Raw genomic sequence first — 18,426 nt, 5'->3', positions numbered from 1 at the left:
TAGACAATATAAAATACTTAGGAATCTATCTACCAAAACAAACACAGCAATTATATGAAAACAACTACAAAACACTTTCCAAACAAATAAAACTGGATCTAAACAATTGGAAAGCCATTGGTTGCTCATGGGTAGGATGATCTAACATAATAAAAATGACCATTCTACCCAAATTAATTTACCTATTTAGCGCCATACCTATCAAACTACCAAAAAAAACTTCTTTACTGAATTAGAAAAAACTATAACAAATTTTATTTGGAATAACAAAAGATCAAGAATATCAAGGGAAATAATGAAAAGAATGGCTTGATTTTTTATACAATTGATTTAGCTCCTTGTATATTTGAGTGATCTTTAATTCACTTTAACTGCTTATCTAACAATCATAATTATGCTCAAATGATAATTTGTAAACTTAGGGTTTCATAAAAAAGGTTGTCAATACTTTTCCCCACCAAATACTACATGTTCTATAATGAACAAATATATAGCAAATAGCAAGTAAACCCATTCATCCAAGTCAAGAGCAAACAGAAATCAGAAAAAGTATGCATATGAGAATATATACCAGAAAACACAGAGTAAAAGAGCTCTACCACTTGGAGGGAGGTAACTCAGGGAGGGGGAGAGAGAGAGAGAGAGAGAGAGAGAGAGAGAGAGAGAGAGAGAGAGAGAGAGAGAGAGAAGGAAGGAGGGAAGGAAAGAGAGAGGGAGAGAGAAAGAGACAGAGAGGGAGAGGGAGAGAAAGTCACCGCCATGTCCTGTCATGTTGACTTCTCTTCCTGAGTCTTTTCCTCCTTTCAGGGTCCTGAAGTAGGGGGATAGGCATTGTCCATCTTCTCACTCTGAGCTGAGAGGCACAAAACCCCAAGGATCCTGAAGAAGCCAGAGTTTTAATCTCTCCCACTCTTAATAACTCTGTCCCACATGCAGGTCAGGGTAATTGATCTCCAGGAATGAGAAGTGTCTAATATACCTATTCTAATAAAAGCATAGGTATTTATTCCATATAATTTGAACAAAGAAAGCTCAGACTTCTAGAATGAATTTAATGAGAGTACGAAATAAGTGAGAACATGGTTCTAGGTTATATCTTCAGTTGATTATTGAAAGATTCAGTGGAGAAATTTGATTTTTCTGTGCTTAATTGAATAGAGTAAGATAGACCACCTCCTCCAATCTTATATTAAAACAAGATTTTTCTGACATTAAAAATAAAGTAGATGTATATACAAGATGAAATCAAGGATTCCACTTATTAAAACACTTAGCAGACAATTTACTTTTAGTAAGTGATAGCCAAACATATTTGTAGGCAACAGAAGACATGTAAGTTTCCTTTCCTAGAATTTTAGTTAAAAGTTAAGTTAACAGAAAAGAAAAAAATTATCTCTTTTAAAAAAAAAGGAAGTTAAACGGGTTTGGGTTTGTTTGTTTCTTCCTTAATGGCAGTGAGGGAAGAGGATAACTTTGTTCAATACATATCCACAAGAAAAAAAACTCTTTAAGCAAAATTCACATAACAGCAACATAACTGATTCATAAAACATGCGATGATGCATGCAGATATTTTAAGAAATACCACTCTTTAACTTCTTATGAAGGAAGATGATCTCCAGTGAAAGCAACTTTTCTTTCCCTCTCAGTGATTATCTGAGAAAAGTAAAGAGGACATTGAAAAGTGTTCTCTTGGCTCATTATTTTAGTGTACAGGAAGGGCTTTGGAAAGCCCAACCTCAAGATAATTATCTTCAACTTCAGAAAAAGAAAAAAAAAAGCTACCATATGTATGTCAACACTACTGCCTTTAAGAAATGCTCAGATAAAAATATATAATTAAAAAAATGCTCAGGCATATAATAAGGAATGAAAAAAAGGTATTAATAAATAGAAGCAAACAAACAAAAAAAATGCTTAGGTCTTACATGAAAAACAAGTTCTGGAGAATAGTTTATTCCAGGGCATTGTGCCCTGGAATAAAAACTTCAAACTCTCTGGAAGGTAGGGAATTTAGTGCCAAATCACACTGAGATTGTTTTGATGCTTCATCTTATGTGAGAATTGTATTAATTTGAAAAATCAGCACCAAGATTTTTCTTTTCCAAAATTTTTAGTTTTACTTTCAGTTCCATATTCCTTCCCTCTGCCTCCTTCACCCACTGAGAAGATGAGAAAAATGAAACTCCTTACAAATATGTATAGACAGGCAAAACAAATTTATACACTAGCCATTTTAGCAGAGAAGTTTTTTTTTTAAGCTCACAAAAGGCCAGCTACCAACACAAGAACCTTAATTATCTTGCCTACTTGGAGCAAAACTAGAGAGGGACCAGTCATCCCTACAGTGTTATTTAGGTATTCACTGTACCCCCAATCAGGACAGTGACACCCCCAAAAAGGACACCAGGACCTGTCAAGGAGATAGGAAGAACAATCATTTCCTCATTTTGGGTTTCAAAAAAATGCTCAGCATTGCTTCATTTATTAGCCATATGAAATTGCTCACAACCAAAGAAGCCTCGCCTTGTAAATGCACTTAAGGAATTATCAAAAAAAAAAAAAATAGCAAGTAACTTACAGCATCCCACCAGTGCTTACTTATTTAAAAAGGGGAGAAATGCATTTGTCTAGCTAAGTTTCTTGATCATCATTACCAAATCAATTGGCTCACAAGACATCGCATTCTGTGAAATTTAAAAGGCCTGGAATATAGAACAGCTTTTCAAGATGCCTGTGTATATCTGAGATAGAACAGTTTTTCAAGCAGCTGCTCTACTGGGTGTGATTGCTTCAACATCATGAAAATCAGAAGTCCATTATTTTTTCCAGGTAAGTAGAAGCGGGACCATTAACAATCAATGTTTAACTAGAGGTAGGGGAATAAATAGTTTGAGAATCTTCTCAGTCTTTGCCATCTCCTCTTACTTCTGGTGAGTTATTTTGGGATATTTCTCTGCCTTAACCATTTTGTCAAAAGGAGGGTAGGAGCAGGGAGGAACAAGAAAAATTAAATCAGTTTGCACACACACACACACACACACACACACACACACACACACACACACACAACTTTGGTGGAAGAAGGTTGAAGCTGTTGAATAAAATATGGGTTTGGAATTTTCTAGGAACTAGAATATTCCATGAAAGAGATTCCTGCCCTCCCATTATCTTGGTTATTATGGAAGTAGATTCTAGGGATTTCTGGGATAACAAATGTAAGTTCAATGGAAATCAAAAACTTGTCACTTTTACAACAGGAAAATTGGCTCTATTGGAGTAAGGGGAACTGGATTAGAATTCTACCTTTGTTAATTAATAGCTGTGTAACCTTAGATAACATCATCACACCTCTCTGAAACTCAGTTTCTGCATCTGTAAAATTATGCACACGAATCCTATGATTTCTAATGTCCTTCTCAACTCTAAATCCTATTAACTTGTGAAACAAATTTCTGAATTATAGAATTTTTCAGTTACAAGTGACCATAATCTAGTCTAACTTCCTCATTTTACTGAAACGAGCTCAGAGAGTTGTCAACTTGAAAACACAGAAACTACCAAAGTAGTTAAAATAAGGGTCTTTAATCAAGGTAGGAAGATTAATCTGGGAAATCACACAGAACCTCAGATTGCAACATGCTCATATAGATTTTGAGAGGAGGGAAGGCACAGGCACCGCCAGCCACTTGGGAATGAAACACTAGCTACAGTCAAACTGTCTGGGAGAAGCCTAGATACAAAAGGAGAAACTAAGACAAAAATGGGTTGATTATAACTGCTAATCCTATCTAAGGTGATCAAGGGGTGCTTGAGGGTTTATTGTTCAGTTTGGGGCAGGGGTCAGTCAGGGGGTTTCTTGAAGACAGGTTATCAGGGACAAGGGTTAATTTTAGGATTTCATGAAACAAGATTGTCAGAGTTAACGAGATCAAGGGACCAAGTAGTAAGAGACAGAGGCAGAATTCAAACTCACATTTGCTTCATCCCTGGTCACCAGTGATGCAGGATTCATTCATATTCCATAACTCACTGATCATCCTGGGGGAACTGAAATAATCTTTATTCCTCACTGCTATTTTTAGACTCTTTCATTATACATCATCATTCAGCAAGCTCTTCTCCTTTAAGGTTCATACAATCTTATCTCCCATGTCATATTCTAATAGCTGTTATCTACTGACCCTTAGAACATTCTTCTTTCTCAGTAAATTAAATATCTGGCTCACATTATTCCTATCTACCCCAATTCCCACCCTTACTATAAGGTACTTCAAAATATATGGTGTTGTTCTCTCAAATATCTTCTGAGTTCCTTTTAAAAAAAAAGTCTTACTTTCTGTCTTGTTATTATTAATAAGTATCAGTTCCAAGGCAGAAGAACAGCAAGGATTAGGCAATCAGGGTTAAGTGACCTGTCCAAGCTCACATGGCTAGGAAGTATCATGTCAAATTTGAACCCAGGACCTCCTGTCTCCAGGCCAACACTCTATCCACTGAGCCATTTAGCTGCTCTCTGAATTCTGAAATCTATTCATTTCCCTTGACACCACTTCACCTCAGATATACACAAAGGTCTTGCCACCTACCACTTCCAGGTTCAAGAAATTTTCTTTAGTCAATAGTGCTACTTTAATTTTCTGTCTCTTACACTTCTATCAAGCTCTCATTACTATACTATCCCAAGTCTTCTTTCCTACTCTGGTTATACTTGGCGAAGATTGGCAATGGGAAGTGGTGTTTTAAAATTTTAGAAATGCTTAGAAATCCTTTTTTTAAATTGTGCATTTAGATCTTATGCATTTTACTATTTAGTAGATATTGGAAATTCTGTGCTTTTCCAGCTACTCCTAGCTGACAAGAGCTTGCAAGGTAAAGCCTGAAGGAGTGTAGGAGGCAGTACCTGAGCCCAAGACTGAGTAAAGACACCAAAGCATCAAAACAACCTTGAAGGTCTGACAAACAGGATATGGGAGGGAACGTCATCCATGTACACTGGGAACCTTTGTGCCCTTTCTCCTTCCCTTCCTCTGAAATGCCTATGAAAGGAATAATCTGAGGGAAAGCAGAAAATTTCCAGGAGGGGAGGAGGCAATAATAAAATCTAACAACCTAAATCCCTGGGGAGGAGAGGAGAGACACTACAATTCCATCCCAAGTATGGCTTTTTCCATTGCCATAGCCTTATCCGTCATCCTGACTATACTATCTGTAACATCCTTGAATAAACACTTTCATACCTTAAGATGAAGGGGTCTGAGCTACAATTCTTTGGGAGAGAACCAGCATCCATTCTCCCCAACAAAACTCACTCTCCCACATCATACTCTCCTTTCTTCCTGATATCAACTTTTTTTGATAAACAGTTCAACTCTTCAAGCTTTTATTATTGCAGATCCCACCCTACCAAATCACAAACCCTGATTTATTCCCACTCTCTGACTTCATTCTTATTTAAATACCAGTGGTGGCAACAATAATCATGACAATAATTAACATTTATATTGCACTTTAAAATGTATAACCTCATTTTACATATGAGGAAACTGAGGCAAAGAAAGCTGAAGTGGGGGCCTCCAAATCTTAACCCATACCCCAATATTTGGTCTTACCCCTTATGTTTACAGATTAAACAATAACATGTCTAACCTCTCCAAAAAAAATCTGGAAAAATTTATAAGAACTGATGCAAAGTAAAGTGAGCAGAACCAGAAATTCATGGTACACAATGACAGCAATATTTTTTGATAAATAACTGTGAATCACCTAGCTCTTCTTAGCAATGCAATGATCCAAGACAATCCCAGAGACTCATGAAAAATGTTACCTTCCCTGAGAGAGAGAATTGATAGTCTGAATGTAGATTGAAACATTCTATATTTCATTTTCTTCTTTTTTTTTGTTTGAGATCTTTCCCAAAAAACAACTAATATGGGAAAATGTTTTACATGATTACACATGTAAAATTTATATCAGATTGCATCTCAGGAAGGGGGGTGGTGTGGGAAGGAATGATAGAGGAAAAGTGGGACAGAGGGAGAGAATTTGGAACTAAAAACATTTTTTTTTAAACCCTTGTACTTCGGTGTATTGTCTCATAGGTGGAAGATTGGTAAGGGTGGGCAATGGGGGTCAAGTGACTTGCCCAGGGTCACACAGCTGGGAAGTGGCTGAGGCCGGATTTGAACCTAGGACCTCCTGTCTCTAGGCCTGACTCTCACTCCACTGAGCTACCCAGCTGCCCCCACATTTTTTTAATAAATGTTAAATTATTTTTACATGCAATTGGGAAATAAAATTATTAATTTAAAAAAAAGGTCACAGCTAGTAATTGGATTAGATTTGAAGTCAGTTCTTCCTGACTTCAGCCCCAGAACGCTTTTGACTGAACCATCTAACTGGCTCACATATTATTAAACTGAACTGGTAGAAATCACAAAAATGTGTTTCATGGGGGCAGCTGGGTAGCTCAGTGGATTGAGAGCCAGGCCTAGAGACGGGAGGTCCTAGGTTCAAATCTGGCCTCAGACACTTCCCAGCTGTGTGACCCTGGGCAAGTCACTTGACCCCCATTGCCCACCCTTACCACTCTTCCACCTGTAAGTCAATACACAGAAGTTAAGGGTTTAAAATTTAAAAAAAATTTTTTTAAAACAATGTGTTTCATAAGTCTATGACATATTTTTGCTGGTTAATCTACGATTATTTCCTCACTATATGACAGTAATCCTACCACTTCTCCCTAAGAATTTCCTATCCCATTTACCAAAGACGTTACTCCAAACCTTCCCTCTTCAAGCTGACCACATCAATCTTTCCTTTACCTACAGAGCTGAGACCCTCTTTTCATACTTCAACTAAAAAAATTCAGGCCATTCACTGAGAATTTCCTTTTCTATCCTCATTATCTTATATCTCCCTAACATCATTCCTTCAATATTTCCCTCTAAACTCTACTCAGTGATGATGAGACAGACCTCTCCTTGCCAAGGCAAACTTTTATACATGTACTTTTGATGTGATGCCAGGTTATGCTCACCATAAAATTGCCTTTGCCATTATCCCAATTCTCTTATTATCAATCTCTTCTTGGCTACTGGCTCCTTATTTATTACCTACAAACATGTCCAAGTTGCTCCCATCTTTAAATAACACTTACTATATCCGCACAATACACATAACTAATTTGCTATTTTGTACCTCTCCTCTCTAAATTTTTTATGTATGTCTTTTTTTATTTCGGTTTTCTTTGTTTCCTAACAATGTCATAATAATTACATTGGCATTTTATTTTTAGAGAAGGCATCATCTGACAAAAAGAGATATAAGTGTAATACATACATATACATGTGTATATATGTATACATAGTTTTACATATATATAACTACCATATTTCTGTTTATCAGTTTTTTCTCTGGAGGTGAACATACACAAGTTATCCTTCAAAGCATATTTCTGTTGCTATGTGTAATGTTTTTTTGGTTCTGCTCATTTCATTCTCTATAGTTTCATGTCTTTCCACATTTTGTGAAATTAACCTGTCATTTCTTAAGGAGTAGTAGTATTCCATATTTTATTCTATCTAGGTTAGTTTAAGTGCATTATTATCTCTTCTTGCAGAATATTGTTGGGGATATATAGAAATACTGATGATTTCTGTGGGTTTATTTTATATATTTCTACTTTGCTAAACATATTGAGAGTTTCAACTAATCTTTCTAGTTGAATCTCTAGGATTTTCTATGGTTATCATCATATTCTCTGAGAAAAGAGATAGTTTTTTACCTCTTTGACCATTCTGATTCTTCTCATTTCTTTTTCTTCTCTTATTGCCATTGGTAACATTTCTAATGCAATATTAAGTAATATTGGTGATAATGGGCATCCTTGTTTTGCTTCTAACCTTATACAGAAGACTTCTAACATACTCCTATTCTGGATGTTTGCTCATGGTTTTAATTATGTATTTCTTATTATCCTAAGGATAAATCTACTTATATATGTGCTTTCAAATGGTTGTTAACAGGAATGAGCATTGTCAAAAGCTTTTTCTATATCTATTGATATATTGATTTTTGTTACTTTTTTATTGATGTATTAAATTATTTTAATAGCTTTCCTTTTATTAAATGATGCCTAACATAAATCCTATCTGTACATAATGGATAATGTAATATATTGTTTTATTCTCTTTGCTAATATTTTATTTAGGATTTTTACATCTACATTCATTAATGAAATTGGTCTAGAATTTTCTTTCCCTGTTTTTGTTCTTCCAGGCCAAGGTGTCAGGATTATATTTGTTTCATAAAAGAATTTGGCAGGACTTTTTCTTTACCAATACTTCTAAATCATCTGTTTAATTTTGGAATTAAATGATCTTTAAATATTTGGCAAAAGTCACTCATAAATTCATCCAGTCCTGATGCTTTTTTCCTTAGTAAGTTCTTTTATGGTCTGTTTGATTTCTTTTTCTAAAAATAGGTTTAGAAAAGTTAGAACTAATAGATCTCTGGAGTGAACTGAATGGCTATAGAAAGGAATATGCCTTCTTTTCAGCAGTACACAGCTCCTATACAAAAACTGATCATGTATTAGGACATAAAAGCTTCATAACCATATCCATAAAAGCAAAAATAATAAATGCTTCCTTTTCAAATCATAACTTAATAAAATGTATAATCAATAAAGCTCCATGGAAAGATGAATACAAAATTAATTGGAGATTAATTAATCTAATATTTAAAAAAGGGTGAGGGGGCAGCTGGCTGGCTCAATGGATTGAGAACCAGGCATAGAGATGGGAGGTCCTAGGTTCAAATCTGGCCTCAGACACTTCCCAGCTGTGTGACCCTGGGCAAGTCACTTGACCCCCATTGCCTAGCCTTTACCACTCTTCTGCGTTGGAGCCAATACACAGTATTGACTCCAAGACTGAAGGTAAGGGTTTAAAAAAAAAAAAGGTGAATCAAAGAACAAATTATAGAAACAACCAATAATTTTATTAATGAGACTGACAATGAGGAGACCACATATCAAAATTTATGGGATATAGCCAAAGCAGTACTCAGAAAATTTTATATCTCCAAACACTTAATATCAACAACATAGAGAAACTGCAGATCAAAGAAATGGGCAGGTCTAATTTGGAAATCCTAAAAATTAAAGGAGAAATTAATAAAATTCAAAGTAAGATAACCATTCAACTAATAACTAAGACAAAGAGCTGGTTTTATGAAAAAAAATAAAATAAAATAGTGTTGGTTAATTTGATTCAAAAAAGGAAAGAAGAAAATCAAATAATCAGTACCACAACGAAAAGGGTAAACTCACCACCAATGAAGAGGAAATTAAAGCAATCATTAGGAGCTATTCCAATTATATGCCAATAAATCTGACAATCTAATTGAAATGGATGAATATTTATAAAAATATAAATTGCCCATATTAGCCAAAAAAAGAGGAAATGGAATCCTTAAATAATCACATATCAGAAAAAGAAATTGAACATGCCATCAATGAACTCCCTAAGAAAAAATCCTCAGAGTAAAATAGATTCACAAGTGAATTCTTTTTTTTTAAACCCTTAACTTCTTTATATTGGCTCATAGGTGGAAGACTGGTAAGGGTGGGCAATGGAGGTCAAGTGACTTGCCCAGGGTCACACAGCTGGGAAGTGTCTGAGGCCAGATTTGAGCCTAGGACCTCCCATCTCTAGGTCTGGCTCTCAATCCACTGAGCTACCCAGATGCCCCCTACAAGTGAATTCTATAGAACATTTAAAGAACAATTAATCCCAATACCATATAAACTATTTGGGAAAATAGAGAAGGAATCCTACCAAATTTTTTTTCATGAAATGAATATGATATTGTTACCTAAGCCAGGAAGAACAAAAGCAAAGAAAGAAAATTATAGGTCAATTTTATTAATGAATTCAGATGCAAAAATTTTAAATAAGATACTAGCAAGGAGACTACAGCAATCTATCATAAGGATCATTCACTGTGACCAGGTGGGATTTATACCAGGAATGTGGGGCTGGTTTAATATTAGGATAATTGACCATATCTATAACCATACTAACAGAAATCACATGATTATCTCAATAGATGCAGAAAAAGCCTTCAACAAAATACAACACCCATACCTATTAAAAACACTAGATAGTATAGGAATAAATGGGTCATTCCTTAAAATAGTAATATATACCTAAGTTAGAAGTCTTCCCAATAAGATCAGGGATGAAGCAAGGATGTCCATTAAATTGAAGGATTTAAAATAGACAATGAGGAAACTAAACTATCACTCTTTGTAGATAATATGATGGTATACTTAAAGAATCCTAAGGGTGAGGTGAGGATTGAGAAATTACTAATGGTTGTGATATGTATTATATTGAATCTCTGGGAGCCAGGAATCCACACTGTTGATTGACAGGTGGATCAGTTGGATATCAGAATGTTCCCAGAGGGCCATGAGGACAGGAGAGAGCAGTTGGCCCAGGGGGGTATAAAACACCCTGGCAGCCCTGGCAGGGGGGTCCTTCTTTCCCTGAGACTGAGATCTGTGGATCCTGGTCTTTTGTGGAATTAAGACTTGCTGGGCTGAACCTTACAAGATCCTCCTGTTTGTTCCTGATAAGATCATCAACCTGTACCCAGACCATCATCTCTGATTCTACTGCCCCTAGATATTAGCAAATCAATCATCTTAGTTATCTAGGTTTCCCAGGGCCCGGGAGGGATCCAGGAAGTGGGCAGGAGAAGAAGAAGAGGGTGGAAAGGGGGTGGATATCCCAAAGACTTGTTAGGCATATCATCTAGCAAAAAAGAAGCTGAAACATCAGGCAGCAGTTTGCCTACTCTGGTTGGCTGTGGCCAGGCTGGACCAGAGGGCTAACCATCCTGATTCATTACTTGCCTACAGTTTAAGGATTTATCATTACCAAATTTAATTAGGGTTTTCCAAATACCTCTATCCAATCCCAATACCCCATCTTTGTTAAATATAGTCAAAGCCTTTAAAGTACCTTCCTGGAGTGGTCATTTCCTAGCTTCTCTGGGAAGGGAGGTAGGCAGTCAGAGACCAACTGTTACCAAGCTAAAGAGCCCATTATACAATATCAATCAACCCCAGGTGGGACCTGAAGGGATATCATCCTTTGACCTGCAGGATCCTGCCTGGGCACTGTTATAAAGGAGGGAGATGTCATATCATCCTCTCACTCTCCATCTATACAACATCTACATCTAGTTTTCTCTTATAACATATGTTAGAAATGTAACAATCCTATGATCACAGAAAAAATATATGTGTCCATCTACATAATATGTTTTATGTAAGATTATGATATTGTGAGCACAGAATAGTGTACTTGTCAGATCTTTGGGAAAGGAAAGATTTTAAAACCAAGCAAGAGTTGGAAAAAATTACAAAATGTAAAATAAATAATTTTGATTACATTAAATTAAAAAGGTTTTGTACAAACAAAACCAATGCAACCAAAATAAAAAGGGAAGCAACAAATTGGGAAAAAATCTTTATGACAAAAACCTCTGACGAAGGTCTAATTACTCAAATATATAAAGAGCTAAATCTATTGTACAAAAAAATCAAGACATTCCCCAACCGATAAATGGGCAAGGGACATGACTAGGCAATTTTCAGATAAAGAAATCAAAACTATCAACAAACACACGAAAAAGTGTTCTAAGTCCTTTATAATTAAAGAAATGCAAATCAAAACAACTCTGAGGTACCACCTCATACCTAGCAGATTTGGCTAATATGACAGCAAAGGAAAGTGTTGAATGTTGGGGATGTGGCAAAATTGGAACATTAATGCATTGCTGGTGGAGTTGTGAATTGATCCAACCATTCTGGATGGCAATTTGGAACTATATTCAAATGGCTATAAAAGACTGTCTGCCCTTTGATCCAGCCATACCACTGCTGGCTTTATACCCCAAAGAGATCATAGGGAAAAAGACTTGTACAAAAATATTTATAGCTGCACTCTTTGTGGTGGCAAAAAATTGGAAAATGAGGGAATGTCCTTCAATTGGGGAATGACTGAACAAATTGTGGTATCTATTGGTGATGGAATACTATTGTGCTCAAAGGAATAATAAACTAGAGGAATTCCATGTAAACTGGAATGACCTCCAAGAACTGATACAGCGTGAAAAGAGCAGATCCAGGAGAACATTGTACACAGAGACTGATACACTGTGGTACAATCAAACCTAATGGACTTCTCTACTATTAGCAATGCAAGGATCCAGAACAATGCTGAGGGACTTATGAGAAAAAAAAATTTATCCACATTAAGAGAAAGACCTGTGGGAGTAGAAACACAGAAGAGAAACAACTGCTTGAACATATGAGTTAATGGGGATATTGTTGGGGATGTAGATGCTAAACGATCACCCTAGTGCAACAATCAATGATATGGAAATAGGTTCTGATCAATGATACATGTAAAACCCAGTGGAATTGTGCGTTAGCTATGGGGAGGGGGGGTTTGGGGGAGAGGGAAAGAACATGAATCATATAACCATGGGAAAATATTCTAAATAAAAAAAGATAAACTAAAAAAAAGATTATAATATTGATAAGGTTAAGGATATCCATATACTGAACAAATTATAGTCCTAATAGGTATTTATGTCATTACTATTATTTAAGTTTAATATATTTAGTAATATATAAATATAATGTATATGAGATATACTGAGGTAAATAAATCTATGTACTATATACATAGTAACAAATTGGCCTATTAAGAGACATTAAAAACTAGTTAAATAATTAATAACTTTAGTAAAGTTGCCGATTACAAAATAAATCCATCTAAATCATCACCATTTCTATATATTACTGACAAAGTCCAGGAGCAAGAGTTAGAAAGAGAAATTCTACTTAAAATCACTCTAAACATAAAATAACTGGGAATCTACTTGACAAGGCAAACACAGGAATTAAATAGACACAATTACAAAACATTGTTCACACAAATAAAGTGAGATCTAAACAACTAGAAAAATGTTAATTGCTCATGGGTAGGTTTAGCTAATATTATAAAAATTACAATTCTACCTAGATTTATTTATTTATTCAGTGCCATAGCAAACAAACTACCAAATAATTACTTTCTAGAACTAGGAAAAATAATAACAAAATTCATGTGGAAGAGCAAAAGGTCAAGAATATCAAGGGAATTAATGAAAAAAAATGTGAAGGAAGGAGGTCTAGCATTACCAGATCTCAAACTGTACTACAAAGTAGCAATCATCAAAACAATCTGGTACTGGCTAAGGAATAGAATGGTAGATCAATGGAGTCGATTAGATACACAATATACAGTGGTAAATGATCTTAGCAACCTAGTGTTTGATAAACCCAAAGATCCCAGCTTTTGGAATAAAAACTCATTCTTTAAAAAAAATATTGGAAAAATTGGAAAACAGTATGACAGAAGCTAGGTATAGACCAATATCTCACACCCTATACCAAGATAAGGTCAAAATGGATATATGATTTAGATATAAAGATTGATACTATCACTAAATTAGGGGAACATAGAGTAGTTTACCTGACAGATTTTTGAAGAAGAGATAGACCAAGTGAGAGATAGAAGGTATTATAAGCTGTAAAATGAATAATTTTTATTATATTAAATTAAAAAGCTTTTGTTAAGTAACTTTCCCAGAGTCACACAGGTAGGCAGTATTTGAGGACAGGTTTGAACCCAGGTCTTCTTGATTCCAGGCCTGGCTCTCTATCCACTGAGCCACCTTGGTGTCCCCAATGATCTCTTAATTTCAAGATCTAAATTTCTTTTCTTGGTTTTCATCTTTTTTTCCTCTCTAGAGCCTTCAACCCTGTTGATCACCTTCTCATCTTGAATGTCCTCTACTCTCTCTTGAGAGTTCTAGAGGAATATTTAAGATTAACCATTTCTTAATAATCATGCTTTTTTTCTCTAGGCATTCTCTTTCAAGATTTCATTTTTGGGGGCAGCTGGGTAGCTCAGTGGATTGAGAGCCCTAGAGACAGGAGGTCCTAGGTTCAAATCTGGCCTCAGACACTTTCCAGCTGTGTGACCCTGGGCAAGTCACTTGACCCCCATTGCCTACCCTTACCATTCTTCTGCCTTGGCTCCAAGACAGAAGGTAAGAGTTATAAAAAAAAATTTCATTTTTCCTAATTTCATATAAAAATAATTTTAACACTAATTTTAGAATTTGATATAGGAGAGAGAGAGAGAGAGAGAGAGAGAGAGAGAGAGAGAGAGAGAGAGAGAGAGAGAGAAAGGGAGAGAGAGAAAGGAAGTGAGAGAAAGGAAGTGAGAGAAAGAGAGAAAAAAAGGAAGGAAGGAAGGAAGGAAGGAAGGAAGGAAGGAAGGAAGGAAGGAAGGAAGGAAGGAAGGAAGGAAGGAAGGAAGGAAGGAAGGAAAAAGAAAGTGAAATATAGTCTGTTTCAGTCTGCATTCAAACTCCATCAGTTCATTCTTGGAGAGGAGATAGTATTTTTCATCATGCATCTCTGGCATTGGATCACTACATTGCTGGGTATAACTAAGTCATTCATGCTTGTTTGTCAAAAATTATTGCTGTCATTATACACAATGGTCTTCTGGTTCTATTCACTTCACTTTGCATCAGTTCATGTAAGTCTTCAGATTTTTCTGAAATTATCCTGCTCATCATTTCTTATAATAATGGTATTCCATTACAACACCTTATTCAGTCATTCCCCAATTGATAGGTAACTCCTCAATTTCCAATTTTTTGCTACCATAAAAATATCTGTAATAAGTATTTTTCTACAAATAGATGCTTTAGCATTTTTTATCTCCTGGGGATACAGATCTACTAGTAGTTAATGTTAGATCAATGGGTATGCACTTTGGACATAGTTCCAAATTGCTTCCCAGAATGTGGAATCATATCACAACTCCAACAAGGATGAATTATTCCCTCATCCTCTCCAATATTTATCATTTTCCTTTTCTGTCTACAGTCATTTTAAATAGATTTTCTATCTCTTCCTGCTGGATTTTGTTGGTAATATACAGAAATGTTGATGATTTGTGTGGGTTTATTTAATATTCTACAACTTAGCTAAAGCTGTTAATTACTTCAACTATTTTTTATTTGATTTTTCTAGGATTCTCTAATATACCGTCTTATCATATGCAAAGAGCAATACTTTAGTTTTCTCATTGCCTATTCTAATTTCTTCTATTTCTTTTTTCTTCTTATTGCTATAGCTAGAATCTCTCGAACTGAATAATAGTGGTGAAAATGAAAAACTCTTACTTCACCCTTGATTTTATTGGGAAGGCATATAGTTAATCCCCATTATGGATAATATCTGCTGATGGTTTTAGATAGATACTACTTATCATTTTAAGAAAAGCTCCATGCATTCCAATGTTCTCTAGTGTTTGTAATCAGAATGGGTGTTGTATTTTGTCAAAACTTTTCCTATATCTATTGAGATAATCATATGATTTCTGATTACCTTGTTATTGAAATGGATAATTATAGTTTTCCTAATATTGATCCAACCCATCAGGGCAACAAGGTTGCCCAGTGGATTGAAAGCTAGGACTAGAGATGAGAAGTCCTGGGCAAGTCATTGGCTAGCTCTTACCACTCTTCTGACTTGGAACCAATACACAGGATTAACTCTAAGATGGAAGGTAAGAGTTTAAAAATAAAAATATCAATCCAACTCTGCATTCCTGGTATAAATCACATCTGGTCATACTGTATGATCCTTGTGATATATTGCTATAACCTCCTTAATAGTGTTTATTTAAAATTTTTGTTTCCTCTCTTCAAGCTGTAGGGGGGGAAATCATTTAAATTGAAGCTCTTAAGCCAAGCTTGTTTCTACATAATCAATCATCAAATACACATTTACTAAGCAATCTATTGTGTGTGAGATGCTACCACACTTCCTTTTTGACAGAGAGAACCTAAGTTGGAATTCTGGCTCTTGAACAAGTCACTTCACTCCTTTTCCCCTCAGTTGCCTCATTTGTAAAATTCTTGTATTGGATTAGATCATCTCTGACATCCCTCCCAATGCTAAATCCTATCTTTCAGAGATCCGCAATAACAAGGACTAAGTCATGGAATCATAGAATGTCAGAACTGAAGGGCCTTTGCCAACTTCCTCCCTTTACGGAAGAAATTGAAGTACCTGATAGGAAAATCAAGAACAAAGAGATTGTCAGGGACAAGGACAGGACTATATTTTGGATACCTGTGGAGGGGTGGGCCTTCAGGGAATTCCAAGCCAAGTACTTTATTTCTCTTTTCCTTACTATCCATTCCCACCTCCCCTCACACATGTGCAACTTCTCTCTGTTCCAGGTCTCTGTGTCCTACTAACCCTAATGAGAACTGTTACAGACCAGAAAAGTAAAAGTGAGTATCCTTGGTGCCCACTCTATGCAGAGGCAGGTAATAATTGCAAGGCTACCTTAAAAGATGGAACATGGATGAAGATTGCTATGTACATGATCTTCTGGAATATAGCCACTAGTCCTAGTGAGGTTGGAAGAAACAGGAAGCATGCTTTCTAAAAGTTTATAATTGGAATTAATTATTTTTGCTGATTTGATGTTAAGCTCAATATTTAATGACTTCTATAGGAGTATACAAATTTCAACAACCTGGCACAAAAATCCTGTCATCCCAACCTAGTTACATCTTTTTTTTTGTACTGACTAGGTATGCCCAACATGGGATTATCTAAATATAACAAGGAATACTCTAAATCATTATTAGTTAGTTTCCTCATCTATAAGTTATAAATAAGAGTTGTATTTCCTATTTTACAAGACTTGAATAAACATGCTTGGTGAATCACAAACAACAGAGACTTCAGAGTGGTTACTATCAGTTTTATTCCTCCCACCAGCTTCTTGCCGTCCCCGGTGTCCCTATAATGCCGATTGCATCAATGGGACTCAATGCACCTGTAAGGATGGATTTGCTTCTGTGAGTCAGAAGAAATACTTCAATGACCCTTTGGAGATCTGTGAAGGTAATTGTCTCTTCTGCATCACTTAAAGTGTGATGGCAGGTTCAAGGCAAAGAAGGAAGGGAGCAGGCTTGTTGCCAACCCCTGTCTCCTCCCCAGTCATGCTGTTACCTAGGACTGTCTATGGCTCTGAGGTATTCTCAGGTGTTAGGAAAGATAGGTCTGGTCTGGTTAAAAAGCCTGCATTCAAAATGGGAGGGGAGAAAGGTATTACTCTGTTGGGTTGGACCTAGAATCTCTCTCTCTGTCTCTGTCACTGTCTCTCTGTCTCTGTCTCTATCTCTCTCTCTGTCTCTTGCACACACACATTTGTGCTGCAGATATTAATGAGAATGCAGCACCCATTTTTGTCTATTGTGGCATAATTTCTGATTGCATGAATACTGAGGGAAATTACCACTGCACATGCATCTCTGGGTATGAGCTGCCTTCTGGGATTAAAACATTTCTAATAGCCAGTATAAATAACTGCCAAGGTGTGAAGATGGGATTGACTCTCCCCGGCCCATTTTTAGATTTAATCTCCAAAAGCATATACACCCCACTTATCCTTAAGTATGGGGATGTCTGTGACTCATGTGTGTGAAAGTGGGTGATGAATCAGAAATCACTGACTGCCCCCGGGCAGTCCTAAGCAAAACTTTAGCTGTAATTGGTCCACATAAAAGTGGAAGTGAGGCACAGGAAGTAACAAAAGGAATGGTCTTTAAAAGTGGCAAGAACTTCCTGGGATGAGGTCTTTCGCCTTCAACTTGACCCTAGAGGAGCTCCAGCTGAGTACTACTTTCTATTTTACATTAGGACTATCACATGGGTGAGTGAAAAAGGCTGACTTCCTTCCCCTGGCTTGTTCTGGAAGTACTAGCCTCTGGAGAGGCCCCTCATCTTGGAGGAAGCCTCATAGCTAAAACCCTTTTTTAATTTACATCTAGGCCCCCTTTGCTGGGGCCTCTGAAGTCTTGCCTGGTTCAGACCAAGCCAGAGTAAATATCTACTCTCTCTTATTTTCTTACTTTCACTCTTTCTCCTTTTGCAAATAAACTACCATAAAAGTCATTTGGAATTGAGTGATAATTTCTGGCAATCACATTCTTATAAATTTAGTCTAACTCTTTTATTTTTACCCCTACATTCTGACCCTTACAAAGGTAAGAATCTCACTGTCCTCTTGTGTCCAGCTTTGGCAGTCACTAGGATTCATTTCTGGTGACCTCCTAAGCACAAAGGGTGCCTCCATGACCCAGAGCATTCTGCCCCCTGCAGAAGAGCACCTTTCTCCCCCTCCAAGTATGACTGCTGGCATCTTAACTAAATGAGAATTTTCTTTCCTGAGAGCACCCTGGTGTGGTTCTGGGTAACAG

At 36.3% G+C, this 18,426-nt stretch overlaps 1 protein-coding gene across 1 annotated transcript in view; it reads left to right on the top strand.

Annotated features, from left to right (window-relative positions):
* The window catches only part of ADGRE3 (adhesion G protein-coupled receptor E3), a 74,910-nt gene that overhangs the window by 20,854 nt on the left and 35,630 nt on the right, over positions 1-18,426 (top strand). Inside the window, exons 2-3 of the mRNA XM_044685155.1 lie at positions 16,943-17,068; positions 17,386-17,541. Coding sequence (XP_044541090.1) covers positions 16,943-17,068; positions 17,386-17,541 — 282 coding nt within the window. The remainder of the gene's footprint in view (positions 1-16,942; positions 17,069-17,385; positions 17,542-18,426) is intronic.

The sequence above is a fragment of the Gracilinanus agilis genome, chromosome 1, assembly GCF_016433145.1.
Source record: "Gracilinanus agilis isolate LMUSP501 chromosome 1, AgileGrace, whole genome shotgun sequence".
Classification (NCBI taxonomy): domain Eukaryota; kingdom Metazoa; phylum Chordata; class Mammalia; order Didelphimorphia; family Didelphidae; genus Gracilinanus; species Gracilinanus agilis.
This window is presented reverse-complemented; position numbering and strand designations above follow the sequence as displayed.